General features: G+C 51.8%; 1 protein-coding gene and 1 non-coding gene across 2 annotated transcripts; both read left to right on the top strand.

The window, feature by feature from the left end:
- The first annotated feature begins 2,806 nt into the window (after window positions 1-2,806).
- On the top strand, window positions 2,807-2,913 carry LOC133089218 (U6 spliceosomal RNA). The gene has a single exon (XR_009700603.1). It is a non-coding gene; the product is annotated as a U6 spliceosomal RNA (small nuclear RNA).
- Window positions 2,914-4,238: 1,325 nt separating this feature from the next.
- Window positions 4,239-9,755, top strand: OPTC (opticin). The gene is made up of 6 exons (XM_061185511.1): window positions 4,239-4,469; window positions 5,226-5,361; window positions 6,887-7,045; window positions 7,747-7,949; window positions 9,002-9,097; window positions 9,585-9,755. Exons 1-6 carry the CDS (start codon window positions 4,239-4,241, stop codon window positions 9,753-9,755), a joined length of 996 nt encoding a protein of 331 aa, XP_061041494.1.
- Window positions 9,756-15,859: the final 6,104 nt, after the last annotated feature.

Raw genomic sequence — 15,859 nt, 5'->3', positions numbered from 1 at the left:
AGAAGGAGGAAAAAGCACATAAACAGGCAAAAAGGGAAGCAGCATGAGAAAAAGATTGGGAGACATGGAGTCTACCCTGTATGAGGTGTGTGTGTGTGTGTGCCTGAGAGAGGAAGAGAAATGAGTTCCAGTCATGGAGTTATGTAGCTACAAGCCCTCAGCAGGGAATATACCCTTGCTGTCCAAAAAGCAGGAGGGTTCCTGAAACTTCCACCCCTGCCTCTCTCTCTGCCCACGAACAGGGAAGCAACAGGGTCAGCTGGCCAGACTTCTGTCCCCAGGGCCTGCCACCTCCGTTCCATCATCATGCCTCCTGCTTCTCCTAATGAGATGCGGATTAGACCAGCTCCTGCACCTCCCGCCACCTTTTGCGGGCTCTCTGGGAGCTGAGCTGCCTGGAACAACAGCATGATCAGCTGTCTGGAACAACAGCATGATCGTTAGACGGTTCCCACGTAGGTCACACACACACACGCACACATCCCATGGACCCTCCCTGAAATCCATGGTAACCAGAGTGTGTGCCGGTGTATTTGTGAAACCGAGAGCAGAAGCTGGGAGAGGGTCTAAGACGTGCAGCCTAAACCAGAAGCTGCTCCATTGGGGGCCGGGGGCCGGGGGCCGGGGGCGGGGGCGGAGGGGGGGGCGTGTGGGGGGAGAGCCAGCGCATGCATGGCGTGACCGCAAATCTGGCCAAGCTGGCCGAGTGCGTGGGAGAATACCGATTGCAGGGGCCACAGCGATAGAGCCCAGAGAGCAGGAGGGCTGGCGGGTGTGCGTCACCGAGAAAGCGGGGAAGCAGAGTGGGAGCAGACTGCAGAAGGGAATGAATGAACCGTCACATCTGCATTCTTCGCAGGGAATAAATAGTGTGGGGTGGGGAGGGGTGACGCCCAGGCTGACTGGGGGGCGGGGCGGGGGCGCGGGTTTCTGGCTGCGGAGCCTAGGCTGTAGAGAGAAAGTAGAGGAGGACAGCCCGCCACATATGCATTCTGTTTCCTGGGCACCTTCCTGGCTCCAGGGGCTCCCTCCCTCCACCAGCAGAGCCCTGCGTGTCTCTCCACACGTCGGGGGCTGTCTGGGGCACAGGAACAAGTGTTGCTCTGGTGACAAGGTTCTTGGGCTGGGGAAGCCCTCTCCACACCAGCTGGTGCCCAGGAGCACTGCAGTGGCTGAGCACTGCCCCTGGGGCCAGGCTGTTAGCTCTGCCCCTTCACCTGTTGTGCCAGGGCAGAGATGAGTTCTGCCAAGGCCATCTCTTCTGAGGGCACGGAGACACATGGCCACAGGACCTCAGGGGTGAGGCAAAGAAGGGGAGGGTCATATGAATAAAGGAGAACTCTCTGGCCTGAGAATCAGGAAATCTAGGACCTGGCCCTGGCTCTGTGTGACCTTGGGCAAGTCACCTCACCTTGCTGGGCCTCGGTTTCCCCACGTGCACTATGAAAGTTTTGGATTAAACGATCCCAAGGAGAACCATGCAGCTGGGATTCGGTCTCTGGTTAGTGGGAGGAAGTAGGGAGAAGGGGCGTCACCTAAGAACCTGGGCAAACACGTATGCAGGCTGGCAGACTCCTGCGGACGATGTCTTAGTCCCTTACCCGTGCCTTCAGCAAGGACTTGCCCTGCAGCAACCTAAGGCACCAGGGAAAGGAGAGTCTCTCCTGACACATACATCTTTGGTAGGGGACCATGGAGTGGGGGGGATTCTCCTCAGCCCCCTGAGGACCCCACACAATGCCTCCTGGTGTTTATGATCAGGAAGTTTTTTTCTAGGGCCCAATCTTATAGATTTGGAGAATTTCCTATATCTTCCTCCCCATCATTGTCAGAGAGCTTGAAGCTGGCTATCAAATCCTGCTCCATCCCCCATTCACCTTCTCTTTGAATCTCTCTCCCTGTGGTGATCTTTGTTCAGTTATGGTCCTGGATTAGAGGTCCAGGTGGTGGGTAGTGGTGCTGGTTGGAGTACCTCAGCTGAGCCTCTTTTAATCTTTGGATTTCATCTATGAAACCAAAGCCTTATCACTCTCTGGCTGGAGAAAAAAGCTGGAAAGCCAAGCTCTATCCCTCCACATACCCCCACTGCTGCCTTCTCTTCTTGGAGAGTACAGAATCTGAGGGGTTGATCTACCCTCAGGAGGTGGGAACCACCTGCCCCCTCAAAGACGATGGGCCAGAAAAAGAGAGACGTAGCAGACAGAGAAAGAGAGGAAAAGATGATGGGAGGTGGGGAGGGGTACATATAGGGGGCTGAGAGTAGAAGAGGTAGAGGGAGGGAGAAAAAAATTCTTTCAAACCAAGCAAAGGAGTGGGATGAGGGACCTGCTGAGGAAGGAGGAGAAGAAACAGCTGGACGTCAGGAAAAAGAGAAGTCTGATTGGCTACACGCCTGCCTTGGCTGGCTCCCCTGCCCTCCCCAGGCGACTGTCTACCCAGACCCCTCCGTGGGTCATGACTTCTCCATCAGACTCCCCACCTCTCTGGAAGCTGTGAGCCTCCATTTGGAAACAAAAGAGTCTACAGGGGTAAGGTTCAAGGCTCTGAGGTGTTAGGCCCATTGGTATGCAAATGAGGGAGAGTGCTTGTGGGGAGGAGGGCACAGGGGTGCAGTGGGGTGGGGTGTCTGGGTTGAGACAGGGGATTGAGGTTGGAGGGAGGCAGTAAACTGTCTTAGGGCTTTTGCTTTAAGATTTTTTTGATTATATAATTTGGTTTGGAGTAACGTATGGGAGGTAAGATGAAGAGACACTCTTGCTAGGATGGGGGCTTACCCCCTTGCCCAGCTAAAATTAAGAAAGGGAGCGTGCTTGCTTTGGCAGCACACATACTAAAATTGGAATGCTACAGAGAAGATTAGCATGGCCCGTGCACAAGGGTTACACGCAAATCTGTGAAGCTTCCATATATTTTTTTTTTTTTGCTGCATTGAGTCTTTGTTGCTGTGCGCGGGCTTTCTCTAGTTGCGGTGAGCAGGGGCTGCTCTTCGTTGCGGTGCGCGGGCTTCTCATTGCAGTGGCTTCTCTTGTTGCGGAGCACGGGCTCTAGGTGCACGGGCTTCAGTAGTTGCAGCACACTGGCTCAGTAGTTGTGGCGTACGGGCCTAGTTGCTCCGCGGCATGTGGGATCTTCCGGGACCAGGTCTCGAACCTGTGTCCCCTGCATTGGCAGGAGGATTCTTAACCACTGTGCCACCAGGGGAGCCCCATATTTTTTATAATTGAGTCACTTTGCTGTACAGCAGAGATTGGCACAACACTGTAAATCAGCTATACTTCAATTTTTAAAAATGAAGAAAAAAAGAGGGAGAGTCTACTAGAGACTTGTGTAGCTGGCTTTGGGGAGAGCTGCATTATCAGAAATACACTGGGTACCTCACACCCACACTGCACACATTCCTTGACCCATCTGTGCATATGTGGATGAACTTGCATGAACATTTGAATTCACCTGTACACAGAAACCTAAGGAATTTTCCGGGTGTGTACAACCAAACACAAAGAGCTCTTTTGTTTCCGTAATCATTTGCTTCTAAAAAGCTGCATTTATAAATAGATTTTAAAACTAACATGCTTTTTTACACCGTAATCAATTTTTAAGCCTATGTTCTCTAAATGGACTAGTCATTCCTGGAACTAGGCATGCCTTATTTATTTCTGTGCCCCCAGAGACAAATACAGTGCCTGGGACTATTAAGATATCTCATAAATGTTTGTCAAGCAAAGGCATGAATGAATGAATGATCTTTTAAAAACCACAGGATTCCTTAATGGTGAAGTTTCTCTAAATCTAGTTTAGTGGCTAATGGTTGTACTCTGAGTGGGTGGTTGTATAAGAGAGAACATCTGTATAAATTCACGAGTGTGTGCCTAGTTAGTAGGGAGGTATGTAGACAAGGGGACATGCATGAGTGTGTCTGTGTTGAGATAAGTAAATGAGCCTTTGCCAGGTGCCTGCACATTCCTGCATGAGTGAATATCAGTGTGTGCATGAGCATGTGAAGAGACTGAACTGGCGAGCAGTGAGGGGGGGGCTGGCAGGAGATATCCCCCTAGATGTAGCCCCAGCCTTGAAGGAGCCTGCACATGAATGAAGGCACTAAGTGTGTGACAAACGGCTTAAGAATCTGCAAGTGTTGGGGTGGGAAGTGGGGTGAGTTTGTGAGCTGTTCCCCCAGGACTGGATACCTAAGTGATTCGGCCCCATTCTCATCCCATCCCCCACCTGCCAGGACTTCCATGAAGCTCCTGGCCTTACTCAGCCTGCTGGCCCTGATGCTGCAGGAAGCAGGGACAGCATCTCTCCCAAAGACGGAGAGGGAGAGGGAAGGAGACCAGCCGCAAGGGGAAGGCGATTCTTATGCAGTTCTGCATCTGGGGGACTATGTCCTGAGCCTGGACAACTACGATCAGGTCATTGACCTGAGCAACTATGATGAACTCACAGACTACAGGGACCAGCTCCTCAAGGTGAGGGGCATGCAGCAGACCCATTGCATTCCCTGCAAGAAACTGGGAGCCTGAGGCCTGGTCCCTCTCTACCTGTTCCATAATGCAGGTATCTCAAGCCTCCAACTTTCTCTAGGAGGTGGAAATTCTTGTCCCTCCACAGGAACTTGTCATTTAGATAATACTAAGAAAGAGGACACAGAACTTCAAGTTCTTTGTCTGTTTGTAGCAAATTTTGTGGGACTTCCCTTAGAAGTCATACATCCCTCCTTCCCTCTGCCTTCAAGACCATAAGGTGTATCTCACTGGGACAACAGCAATGTCCTCACATTCTCCCTTGAAGAAAGGAATGCTACAACCTGTCTTTTCTTAGACTATCTTCAGTTCTGAAGTTCATTTCTCAGCCCTTTCTGGCCTTTGCAGGGACTGATCTGAAGTCTACACTCATCTGCTGTCTGACCTTGGTCTGTGCGGGCAAGGGAAAAGCCCAGCCTGGGGGGTCTGGAGATGTGGTTCTAGCTCTGCCACCAGCTTAGCCACCAGCTGGCCCCTTGAGCCCAGTCCCTCCCCTATCTGGACCTCAGTTTCCTCATCCATGTCATGATGAGGGACCAGATGCTCAGAAGGTCCTTGCCTTGCTCACTCTTTCTGCCATCCCTCCCTCGTTCTCCACAGTGACTCTTTGCAAGCTTGAAATTGGTTGCTGAAGTTCCCAGAATCCAAAGTGAAGTCCCTCTCAGTCCCTCAAAGCTGGCTTACTGTATACTGTGTCTCCAGGTTAAAGGGACCAGCCTGGCTTCTCCAACCAGGACAAGTTTCACTCAGAGCACAAAGGCTCCAAGGACACCCCCTTCAAACCCCACAATGGCCAGGCCTAGGACGCTGGGCCTGCTGGTTTCCCCGACCAGCCACGGTAAGTTCACAGGCACAGGTCTCAATAGCCACAGGTCATGGGCCGGCAGCCATGACCCAGCACCAGGGGTGCCAAAGAGGAGTGTAGTCAGAGCTAGGGAGTGGAGGATCAGGGAGAGAAGGGGAAACAGCTGCAGGGGAGAAAAAAAAAAAAACAAAGGGAGAGGCTGGCTGTTCCTAATGCTTCTGCCTGAGTGCACAAACTGGATAGGAAGCAAAGAAATGCAAGGACTCCGCTGTGCCTAGAAAAGCCACCTACCTTAATTAATAGCATCGCTGGGGGAGCAGGTTGAGTGGTAATTAGATTAGAGACAATTAAAGGCCTGTAGAGAAGAATATATAACTTTGTGGCTGTCATTTGGCATGGGGGCAAATGAAGCAGTCATACTGCGTTTCAGCTTGAATTCCCTCGTTAGCAGCTTTCCCCCTTCCTTGAGGCCCTCCTGGAGACTCTGGGATGCTGGCATATCCGCCGGTAGGGGATTGGCACTCTGCTGGGGACCAGAACTGAGGCAGAGGAGGATGCAGTTAATTCCTGACTTGCTTGCTCTCGGTTCCTGTTCTCCTCTTGAGATGTTTGCCTTGGGTGGGTGTAGGGTAATGGGGCAGCTGTAGAGAAAACACTTCTGTCAGGAATCCATGACCTCCCAGGCTTAAAGAGACCAGAAAGGGCCTCAGCTGGACCTGCCATTCAAGGCCTGGGGATAAGTACACAGTCTCATCACGGCTGGTGAAGAAGAGCTATCTCTTAATCTTGGGTCTGTGTCACTACCAACAGAGTTCCCCCTTGAGTTGGACTAGCAGTGATCTCCAGTAATCTCTGTCCTTTCTAATAACAAGGGATGGAAACCTCCTGCAGTATTCAGTAAAACCTTCCCAACTTTGTAAAGCCAGTCTGAGCTCAATGGCCTGGCCTAAGTCTCATGACCACTGGTCATGGACTGAGAACAGGGGAGGGATGTTTTCCAATAGAAAACTGAGATGCTGATACCATAAGAAGGGGAAATGAATCCTGGGCAGGCAGTGTACACTCCACCTTGGCTCTATTATGGTTTTTGGAGCCACACAGAACATGTCTAACTCCTCGCCCACAAGGCAGATGGCAGAGCCGGCAGCCATTGGCCATTCCACTGAATTCTGGCTTTATTTCATCTTCATTGCACCTTTTAGGACTAGAGAGGAGCCCTATGGAAAAGAGACTGATAGATGTCCTAGAAACACCCACATAGGCCCAGAAAAACCTACACAGGACCAGGGTCTGATGAAGGCACTAATGGGCTTGGATTGTAATGGGTAATAACTGAGGGTGGATCTGCTTCTCTTAGGTCAAGGGCTGAGTGCCAGGCTGCCAGCGGCCAACAGCACTCCTGGGTACACTGTGACAGTCGGTCTGGGCAGCAACCCAAGAAGACACAGACAACCACGGCTCAGACACTCCCTGGGGCCGGGGCTATTGGTCCCAGAGGCTGAAGGGAGTCTGACTGAGGAGGGGGGTCTCCCTTTGTTCTGTCTTCCACCTGGGCCAGGCCTGCCAACCTGTCTGATCTGCGTGTGCCTTGGTTCCTCTGTGTACTGTGACGATGCTGACCTAGAGGACATCCCTCCTCTTCCCCAGACAACCGCTTACCTGTACGCCCGCTTCAACCGCATCAGCCATATTCGGGCTGGAGACTTCAAAGGGCTGAGTATGTAATGTCCTGGCAACAGAAAAGAGTGGGTGGGCAGAGGGAACCCCCAGGGTTCTTTCCCTTGCCACCCAGCCACATTGAACAGTCACCAGACCAAGTGCCTTTCCCTGTTGGCTTTCAGTCTCTCCAGCTATCAAACGGAAATAGCCCCAGTCTCTTTAATTCCTTTCCTTGAAGATTTTTAGATGGCAGAAGTGACCTGTTCTTGTATGTTCTCCCCGAAGCTATGGGAAGCAGGGGAGGAGAAAGTATGATCAAGCCTACGTTTTCAGGCTGTCCCAGCAACTGTAGCTCTCTGCCGTCCTGGCCTCTGGACAAGACCATGTTCACTCTTGTCTCTAATCCAGATTCTTCCACTAATTACTGACAGCCTTCCTGGGCCTCATTGTTCTTTTGTGTAAACTAACAGGTAGAAGTGGGATGGATCCAGGGATTCCTGAACCTGTTGGGTCTTACCCTCAAAAAGCTTCTTCCAAGCCAATCCACATAGGACAGAACTCCAGGGAAAGGTATTACAGAATCTGAGGGCTTTTCCAGGTTTATGAAGTTATTCCTTCTGGTTTGGACCTGGTGCAGGTGGAGAGCTGGCTAGCATCCCCTATCCTGAGAGGCAGGGAGCAGGTCACAGGCAGCTCCAGCAGGAGCAAGGGAAGATGGTACATCCCTCATCTCTCTGTGTTCTGCCCTGCACCTCTTAGCAAAACTGAAGAGGATTGACCTCTCTAGCAATTCCATCTCCTCCATCGATGACGATGCCCTCCTCCTGCTGCCTGCTCTGCAGGATCTGATCCTCCCTGAGAACAAGCTGGCAGCGCTACCTGTGCTGCCCACTGGCATTGAGGTCCTGGACATCCGCCTGAACCGGCTCCGGAGCTCAGGGATACAGCCTGAAGCCTTCAGGGTGAGCCAGGGCCTTAAGTCCCCCATCTACCACCTGCCACCCATGCCTACGACCACACACACACACACACACACACAGACACACAAACACACACACACCCCTGACCCTCACGGGGTATCTCTGCTCCAACCCTGTTCTGGGGCGTGAAAATCAAACCCCATTTTCCTCATCTAAACCATCAGCAGCTCCCCCTCTCCCTCTGTGGGGCACCTGGTCTCTCGGCTTCTTTCTGTGCAACTGCCCAATCACCTCCCTCTGCACCAACATCCTCGCACACTCAGTTTCTGCGCCCCTAAAACTTTGACTTACATGTGACTGGACTTGCAGTGGTACTGGCTCCAGTTCTCACTCTACATATTCTTTTATTTCCAAAACCCATCACTGACTGACTAATCACTGTCTTTCTAAGAGCAAATTCTCAAGAGAGAAAATCTGGTCACTGGCTGGCCAGTTTTGATGGGAAGGGCTAAACACATGGCACAAATATGGCCCCCTGGGCTGCCCACTCAGCAGGGCCAGGAAGAGTCCTGGGGACAGTTCCAGTGAGGAAATGAAGAGGGGTGTGGATGAGATTGACACCCCAGCTCTGTCACACTCACATATGCGATTTGCTTCCATTGTGCCTGTGGCTCTCGTTACGCTAGTCCGAGTATTTCCCGACCATGCTCTCCATAGCTGCTCCAGATTTAGCATCTGGAGACTTTTCATTTGGGAAAGTCCCTTCTGATAGCAGAGACGCTGAGGCTGGGCCTAAATGTCCTGCGTCCTGCCTCCCACCCACCTCTGCCCCTTGCCTGCTCTTCCCAGAGTCCCCACTGACACTGCCGAGTGCCTTCACACTCCCCCAGCTGCTGGCGCCTCAGTGGCAGCAGCTTTTCCTTCTGCATCCAGTGGGAAGAAATGGGCCTCCCCCACAGCACCCAGTGCGGAACCTGGAACCTGGCTGAGGCCCAGGAGACCCTGAGTGAGCGAACGGGGTCACATCAGGCACCCATCACCGCCAGGGCCCCACAGCACCCACCAGCCTCCCGCACCCTTTGCCTCCTCCCCAGGCGCTGGAGAAGCTGCAGTTCCTCTACCTGGCCGATAACCTGCTGGACTCCATCCCCAGGTCCCTGCCCCTGAGCCTGCGCTCACTACACCTGCAGGTGAGCGGCCTCCCCAAGAACAAGAGCATTGAACAGCACAGAAAGTGGAGGTCACATTGCAGGGAGCCCGCCCCCTTAGGCAGCGGTGGGTCTACATCACTGAGAGCTCACTGGAGACAAGGATTGGTAGGTCTTGTTCAGACCACTGTGCACAGACTCAGTTTGATTTCTTCCCCTTCCTGCTCTTTGAAACACTTCCCCTCCTTGTCCTTTTCCCATCTCACCCAATTGCTTGTTCCTCTCCCCCTTCCCTTACCCTTTGTCTCCCGTCTTCCCTTCATCCCTCTCAATCTCCCCTCTCTCTCCATCCGTCCTCAGTGGGTCTCCTCTCCCCTTTCCTTGTATGGGGCGTTGGCTTTCTGTGCCTCGGTTTCTCCAGTTGTAAAGGGGAGGCGAGCTGGTAGGGAGAGCGGACTGAGCCTGCCTTCAGTGCTGCCTGAGGGCAGAATCTCCAGGCGGAGGAGGCTTGTCAGTGTGTTCTTTCCAGAATAACATGATAGAGACCATGCAGAGGGACACCTTCTGTGACGCTGAGGAGCACAAACACACCCGGAGGCAGCTGGAAGACATCCGCCTGGACGGCAATCCCATCAACCTGAGCCTCTTCCCCAGTGCCTACTTCTGCCTGCCTCGGCTCCCCACGGGCCGCTTCACCTAGCTCACCTTCCACTGCTCCCAAGTGAGAGCCCTTGGAGGACCACCGAGGGCACGGGCCTCCTGGGCCATAGGGCCCGATCCCTGTCAGTGGTCTTTCATCCAGGCATTAATCACCCTCAAGATCCGATTGCAAAAATCCACACACACCCCTCCCCCAACACACACACGGAAATGTCTTCCAGGAGCCAGATTTGTATTTCTCCATCCTCTTTCCTTAACACCTTATGGCTCCTGGCTCAGAGAATAGCGACGTCTGCAGCAGAACTCTTTCCCATATCCCCCATCCCTCTTACCCATACTGAATGCCAAGAAAATCATGTAAGAGGAAGAGGAGGAACAGAAAGAGAAGGAGGAAGTGGGGAGAAGCAGTGGCGGGCTGGAGCCAGCTCTTACTACTAGGCTTGCAAGAACTGATTATTAAAATCTTCCAGAATTTTGCAAGCCAGTTGTTAAATACAGCCATTATCAAAAACTGAATTATATAAACTCACAATTAAATATATTATGTTGAAAACAAATGTAATAAATACTCAAACTCATCACTTCCCAATTATTTTACTATGTTTTATTGTTAACCATGTTCTTGAACTTATTTACGTCCACGGTACTTGTGTGGTGGAAATACTATATAATGATATGCTACTACTGCCCATCTCTTCCCAACTCTGCTTTCAGTGACATCACATTGGTAGTTTGAAATTGGCCATGTTGGGAGTATTTATACCATGCACATCGGTAAACACTACACATTAGGATTTTTTTGAGAAAGAGAGAAAGCCTGTTGTTAAGCATTTGCCAGCACACCACTGAGGAAAAAGAACAGCTGTTTAATGTACCCCTCCCCCTACTTCCAGGGGGGTAGGGTGGGGTTTCTGCGGGGTTTTAAAAATTTTCTTACTTTTCCTATGCCAGGGCTTCCTGTTATATTTGGAGGGAGCCATTCATACGGATGGAGAACTGACATGAATCTTCATCTGGATGCCTCCTTGTAGCGCTTACCTATTCCTGGCTCAGTGACCAGCTTCTGAGCACGGATGGCTCAGCCAGCTGGTTCCTAGCCATGCTCTCTTGATGTTTAACCACCAGAGGGCAGCCTTGTGCAAAGATAAATAAATAAATATAACAATTACTCACCTGCAACCTTCTTGGATCCTGGGCTGGGCCTGCTGTACTGGGCGAATGGGAAGAAGGGCAACTATGATCTAGCCAACTTGCCCCTTGAATTATAATGGGAGGAGAGATGTCATCTTTCTCCTTCTTATAAGGACATGTTGAGCAAGGGGGGGTGTAATAGATGGGTGCTTGGCATCAGGTGTTGACTAGGGCATAGAAGAAGGGCGAGGCAGGCAATTCATGTATTCATTCAGCAAGGATTTTATTGAGCACCTACCTGCTATGTGCAGATGGTATGCAATAGACATACTCCTTTTCTTCATGGAGCTTAAAGTTGAGTGTGGAAGACATGTGTGAAACAAATAATCACACAAATAACCACACTATTCAACTCATGATAAATACTGTAAAAGGAATATACAAAACGCTATGGGAACTTACAGGAGGGGGACACAGTTTAAGGGTCCAGGAGACCTTGAAGAATCAATGTCTAAGCTGAAAGCTGAAGGAATAGGAGTTAGCCAAGGCAACCACTCAAGGCCCCCGGTGGTCCCCAAGTCTGGATGGACAGGTGTGTCTTGGGGCCCACCTGGAAGGGAACCCATTCATCTGCCTCCCTCACCTCTGTCTAGACCTCTCCAAGTACTGTGGATGCTCAGGACAGTCCTGTATGCAGACCAGTCGGGGATCATTATTCACATTCTTCAGATGAAGAATTTGAGAACTAGAGAAGACTCCACACACAGGCTGCAAACTAGGAGTGGGAAGTCTCAAAGGCGGTGAGAGGGGCCTGGTGCAGTTGCTGCTGTGTCCACCCTCCCTCTCCCCAAGAACCCAAGGATTCCAGGACCCAACAAGCTCCCTCTCTCTCTCTCTCTGTCTCTGTCTCTCTCTTGCTCTTTCTATCTCTCTCACATACACGCTCTCTCTCATTCCCCAGTCCCATCCTCTTCCATATCCCACTTTATTTGATTATGACCAGGCCTAGGCATGCAACAGTTGGAAACCTCAAGATCCGCAAGTGCAAGAAACCCTGATTTGAAATAATCCAATGAAAAAAACAGAAGAAATTTTCCAGAACTGGGGCTCCCGTGTGCTAGAAGCCACATCATACCCATATGCCCCAAGGTTAATATGTGCTAAGTACAGAAAGTCATCTGACCCCTGTTCTATTGTGGGAGAAGGGGACTCACAATTTCTAGACTCCTGGAATTTGCCAGACACTGTATTAGAAGTTTTTATGCACATCAACTCACTTAATCCCAACCACCACTCTAGATAGTAGAGATGTTTATCTCCACACTGTGGATGAGGAAACAAGTTTATGAAAGGGAGGTACCCAAATTCACACAGCTAATAAGTGGCAGAGCCAGGATTCAAACCCAGGTCCCTCTAAGCATAGGTTATGGAGTCCAGCTGTCACAGCACACTTCAATGTAGGCACTACTTTCAAGACCAGTCAAAGTAGGCAGGTTCCTTTCCTGAGTCCATGGCTGCTGCGCTGGGTAGGATTTCCCCAAGGGCCTGCTGCCTTTGCAGCTGTCTCCTAACGAATGCCCCATTTTTGGCTAGGGAAACCCAAGGAATAGAAAGAACGCCCTTGTTGGCCGCCTCCCTGAAGAAATTATAAATAGTGCATCTGTCCCTTGGCCCCTCCCATGATCCAGGGAGTGGGGCGGGAAGAGAAATCCAAGTGGCTCCCAGCAGCTCTTACATCTTGACTGAAGGAGCTGGGGCTCTTCTCAGGGACCTAAAGAAGTTAGGGTCGGACATCTGGCAGGGGAAAGAGAGAGCACCTCTTTATCCAGACTGAGGGTCTCCTGTCCGGCGGAATGGTAAAGACGGGTGTGAACTAGCCCTGAGGAAAAAAGGGAGAGCAGAGAAGAGTGGGCTGCAGGGGTCCAGTCAGGTGGGGAAGGGGCCTCACTGCTGATGCAGCAGGCAGTGCTAGGTGGGATTTAAATCCACCTCTTCAAAGAGCCAGTCTTTTCTAGCCTCACTTATCCAGGTCCTTAATGGCACTCAGCACCTGTGCTCCACCTTGGCAACCTTGGTGAGGACCCTTGCTCTTGGGTGGCTCCCTGGTGGCCCTCCTGCCAGCCCTGAGCAAAGGGGAGCACTCCCCCTCCCCATTACACCCCATGGCCTCAGGATGGTTCTAGCTCCAGGCAGGCGCCCTGACCAGTCCTGTGACTGCTGTGGGAGGAGGCAAAGAGGCCAGGGTAAGTTTGCATGATTGCCCGTCCACCTGCCCATCCTCAGCTCCACAGCCAGGCCCAGGGCAGGAGGAGGCTGGTAGGGAATAGAGGGAGGGAGGGGCTGCTGGAGGGACTGGAGCTAAATCCATTCAGGAGCCGGGGAGTGTTTCCTCACCCTGACCTTGCCTTGCTTCTTCCTTTTCCCTTTAATTTCCTCCCTGAATAATAATCTCTTATGCTTATGCTGTAAATTTTCACTTTACAGATCTCTTTGATATATGGGATTGAACTTATGGTCCCAATAACTCTGCAGACGGTATTATTATCTCTACAGATAGAAAATGGGAGGCTAAGTGATTTGTTCAAGAGAAAGTTGACTTAACATATAGAAGCACAAGGGAGATGGGGGGAGACAACCATCATTTCTTGGGAATTCCTGCAGGAGAAATGGAAATCCCATCACCAGCTGCTGGAGCAATGGATTAGTATCCCCCTCCCCACTCCCCAAGAGCTCTTTGAAAAGCAAGGAACAGGGAGAGCATCTCTCAGACTGGCAAAATGCGTGCCACCCACAGGGCTGTGGGCCTGCATCCTGATGGTACACAGGAGGTAATGAGGAGAAGGCAGCTTCTGTGAATCTCAGCGCAGGAAAACCCCAGGACTCAAGGACACACTGCCCCCCATCTCTGCCCCCACCCCAGCAGGCGCATGGACAGCCCAGCACCCACACACCCCTGTCTGTGTCCTTCTTGCTTCCGGCCAGAAGGAGGGAGGCAGACAGACAGGAGGTGCACGAGGCTCTGCCCTGCCCCCTCCACCGTCTGGATCTCTCAGCTTTCTCCTTCCTCCTGCCTGCCCCTCCCCTCTCCCCCACACTAGACACCAACTCAATTTGGCCTCTCCTCTCTTTCAAGGTCATCTCTCTCAGCTGGGCCAGCTTCACATCCCCCAGCAGCCAACATCTCACCATCTCACAGACCTCCCTCCTGTGGTTGCCGGCAGCTTAAAGGAGGGTCTCCATAAGGAGGGGGGATGCTGGCTTCTTTCCCCACGGCTCCCATGTCTCCCTTCTCCTCCAAGAGTGACAAAGCAGCCAGGGGACCACCTCCTTCCTGTCTCACTGCACAACCCCCCAAACTCAGACCTCCTTCTTATCTTCAGACCAGCCTGTTCATCCCTCCCAGGCGTGGCCAAACCTGTGGCCGGGACATGCATGTGCACACTGTCCAATACGTGCATGCAGAACGCGCTACATCTGCTCTCTTCTTCCCCCCCGTCTGGAATCTGGTTCCCTTCCCATATCCCCTGTTGTGCCCCAGGCACCAGAGCAACAGTTCTTAGCCTTTTCCTGGCCCTGCTGGTCCCAGCCCCATTGCCCTGAATCCTCGTTTCTGGTGTGTATCTAACACACAGTTCACACGAAGGAGGAAACGCGAAGTGTTCTGTGCTGCAGCCAACTGCAAAGGAACCATGGTTCAGGGAGCGAGCAACTGGAATGAGAGTCCAGAGCCCTGAGTCTGACCATCTGAGGCCCTGACTTCTTGTGCGACACGCGGCAAAAGTCATGCCAGCACCACACTCTGCCTGCCTTCCACTTGGGGCCCCTCAGCCTATTTCTGTGGCTCAAAGCATAAAGAAGCCTGGTGGGTGTGGTGTCTTTCCCCACCCCCATTACTTTTCTAGTCTAAGAACAAAGACCAAACCCTCCCCCACTATTCCCAGTAGCACAGGCCAACGTAGACAGAGACACCTAATGGTAAAGGAGAACAAAGGAAAACAATGGGGAATAAGGACAGAAAATACACACCACCCAGAATATGTCTAGCCCCCAACTCAAGGTTTCTGATCCCAGATCAACTGCACTTTGACCCAAAAACTGGCTTAGCTGCAAGCCTTCCTGAGCCCCTCTCTGGTCCTGCAGAAGAGGAAACAATCCAAGCTCTCCTCCCACTTAGGCCCAGGAACCTGGGACAGGGACATCCATCCTGACCCCTCTTGACACAAGAGGCAACAGCTCTTGAATCACACGTTGCCCATGATCAATGTTCACCCACCTAAGGATAACCACTCACCAGAGGGTAACCGAAACGCAGTCTCAGGAGAGGTGTTTCCCACCCCCAGAGGGGACCCTGCATCCGAGGACAGGTTCCTGGAGCCCAGTGCCTGCAAGAAGAGCAGCACCTCTCTTGGGGACCTAAGAAATCCCCATGGAGCCATGTTCTGGGAGACAGACATGATGGCAGGTTTGAACCTTGGGGACAAGTGATGGCAGGTGAGACTGTGACCTTGGGGAAAGTGCTGGGGGAGGTGGGGATTGGCATGGGCAGAGGAGAGGTGGGACCCTAGCCATGCATGAAAAATGCCAGGCTAGAGAGATGCCCACAGGCCCCATGCCCAGAACGCTCTGCAAAGTAGGAATGTGTTAAGCAGTTACACAGATGTTTCAAGCTAAAGCACCCTGCAGAGGAGAAAAAAAAAAAATGTAGTCTTTAGGGATTCAAGTCTTCCAGGTAATCTGTATAGTTGGGTTAAAGTCACCTTGCCCAGGCAGATGCTGGTACCCCTTTGAACAAGTCAGTCTGAAAATAGGGTCCATTTTAAAGTCAGCAGATCAGAACATCATCCCTACAGAGATTATGGGAGGTAGCGAAAGATGGGAAGAAACTCAGTATTCCAAAGGCCTTGAGATTGCTCACAGACCTTCAGTACAAGCCCCTGTGTCCAGGCAGGTCTTTACCTAGTGCAGGTAAAACCTCCCCTGGTTTTAAGTAAGAGCCAGAGGTCCAAGCTGCAG

This window comes from Eubalaena glacialis, chromosome 3, assembly GCF_028564815.1.
Source record: "Eubalaena glacialis isolate mEubGla1 chromosome 3, mEubGla1.1.hap2.+ XY, whole genome shotgun sequence".
NCBI lineage: Eukaryota > Metazoa > Chordata > Mammalia > Artiodactyla > Balaenidae > Eubalaena > Eubalaena glacialis.
This window is presented reverse-complemented; position numbering and strand designations above follow the sequence as displayed.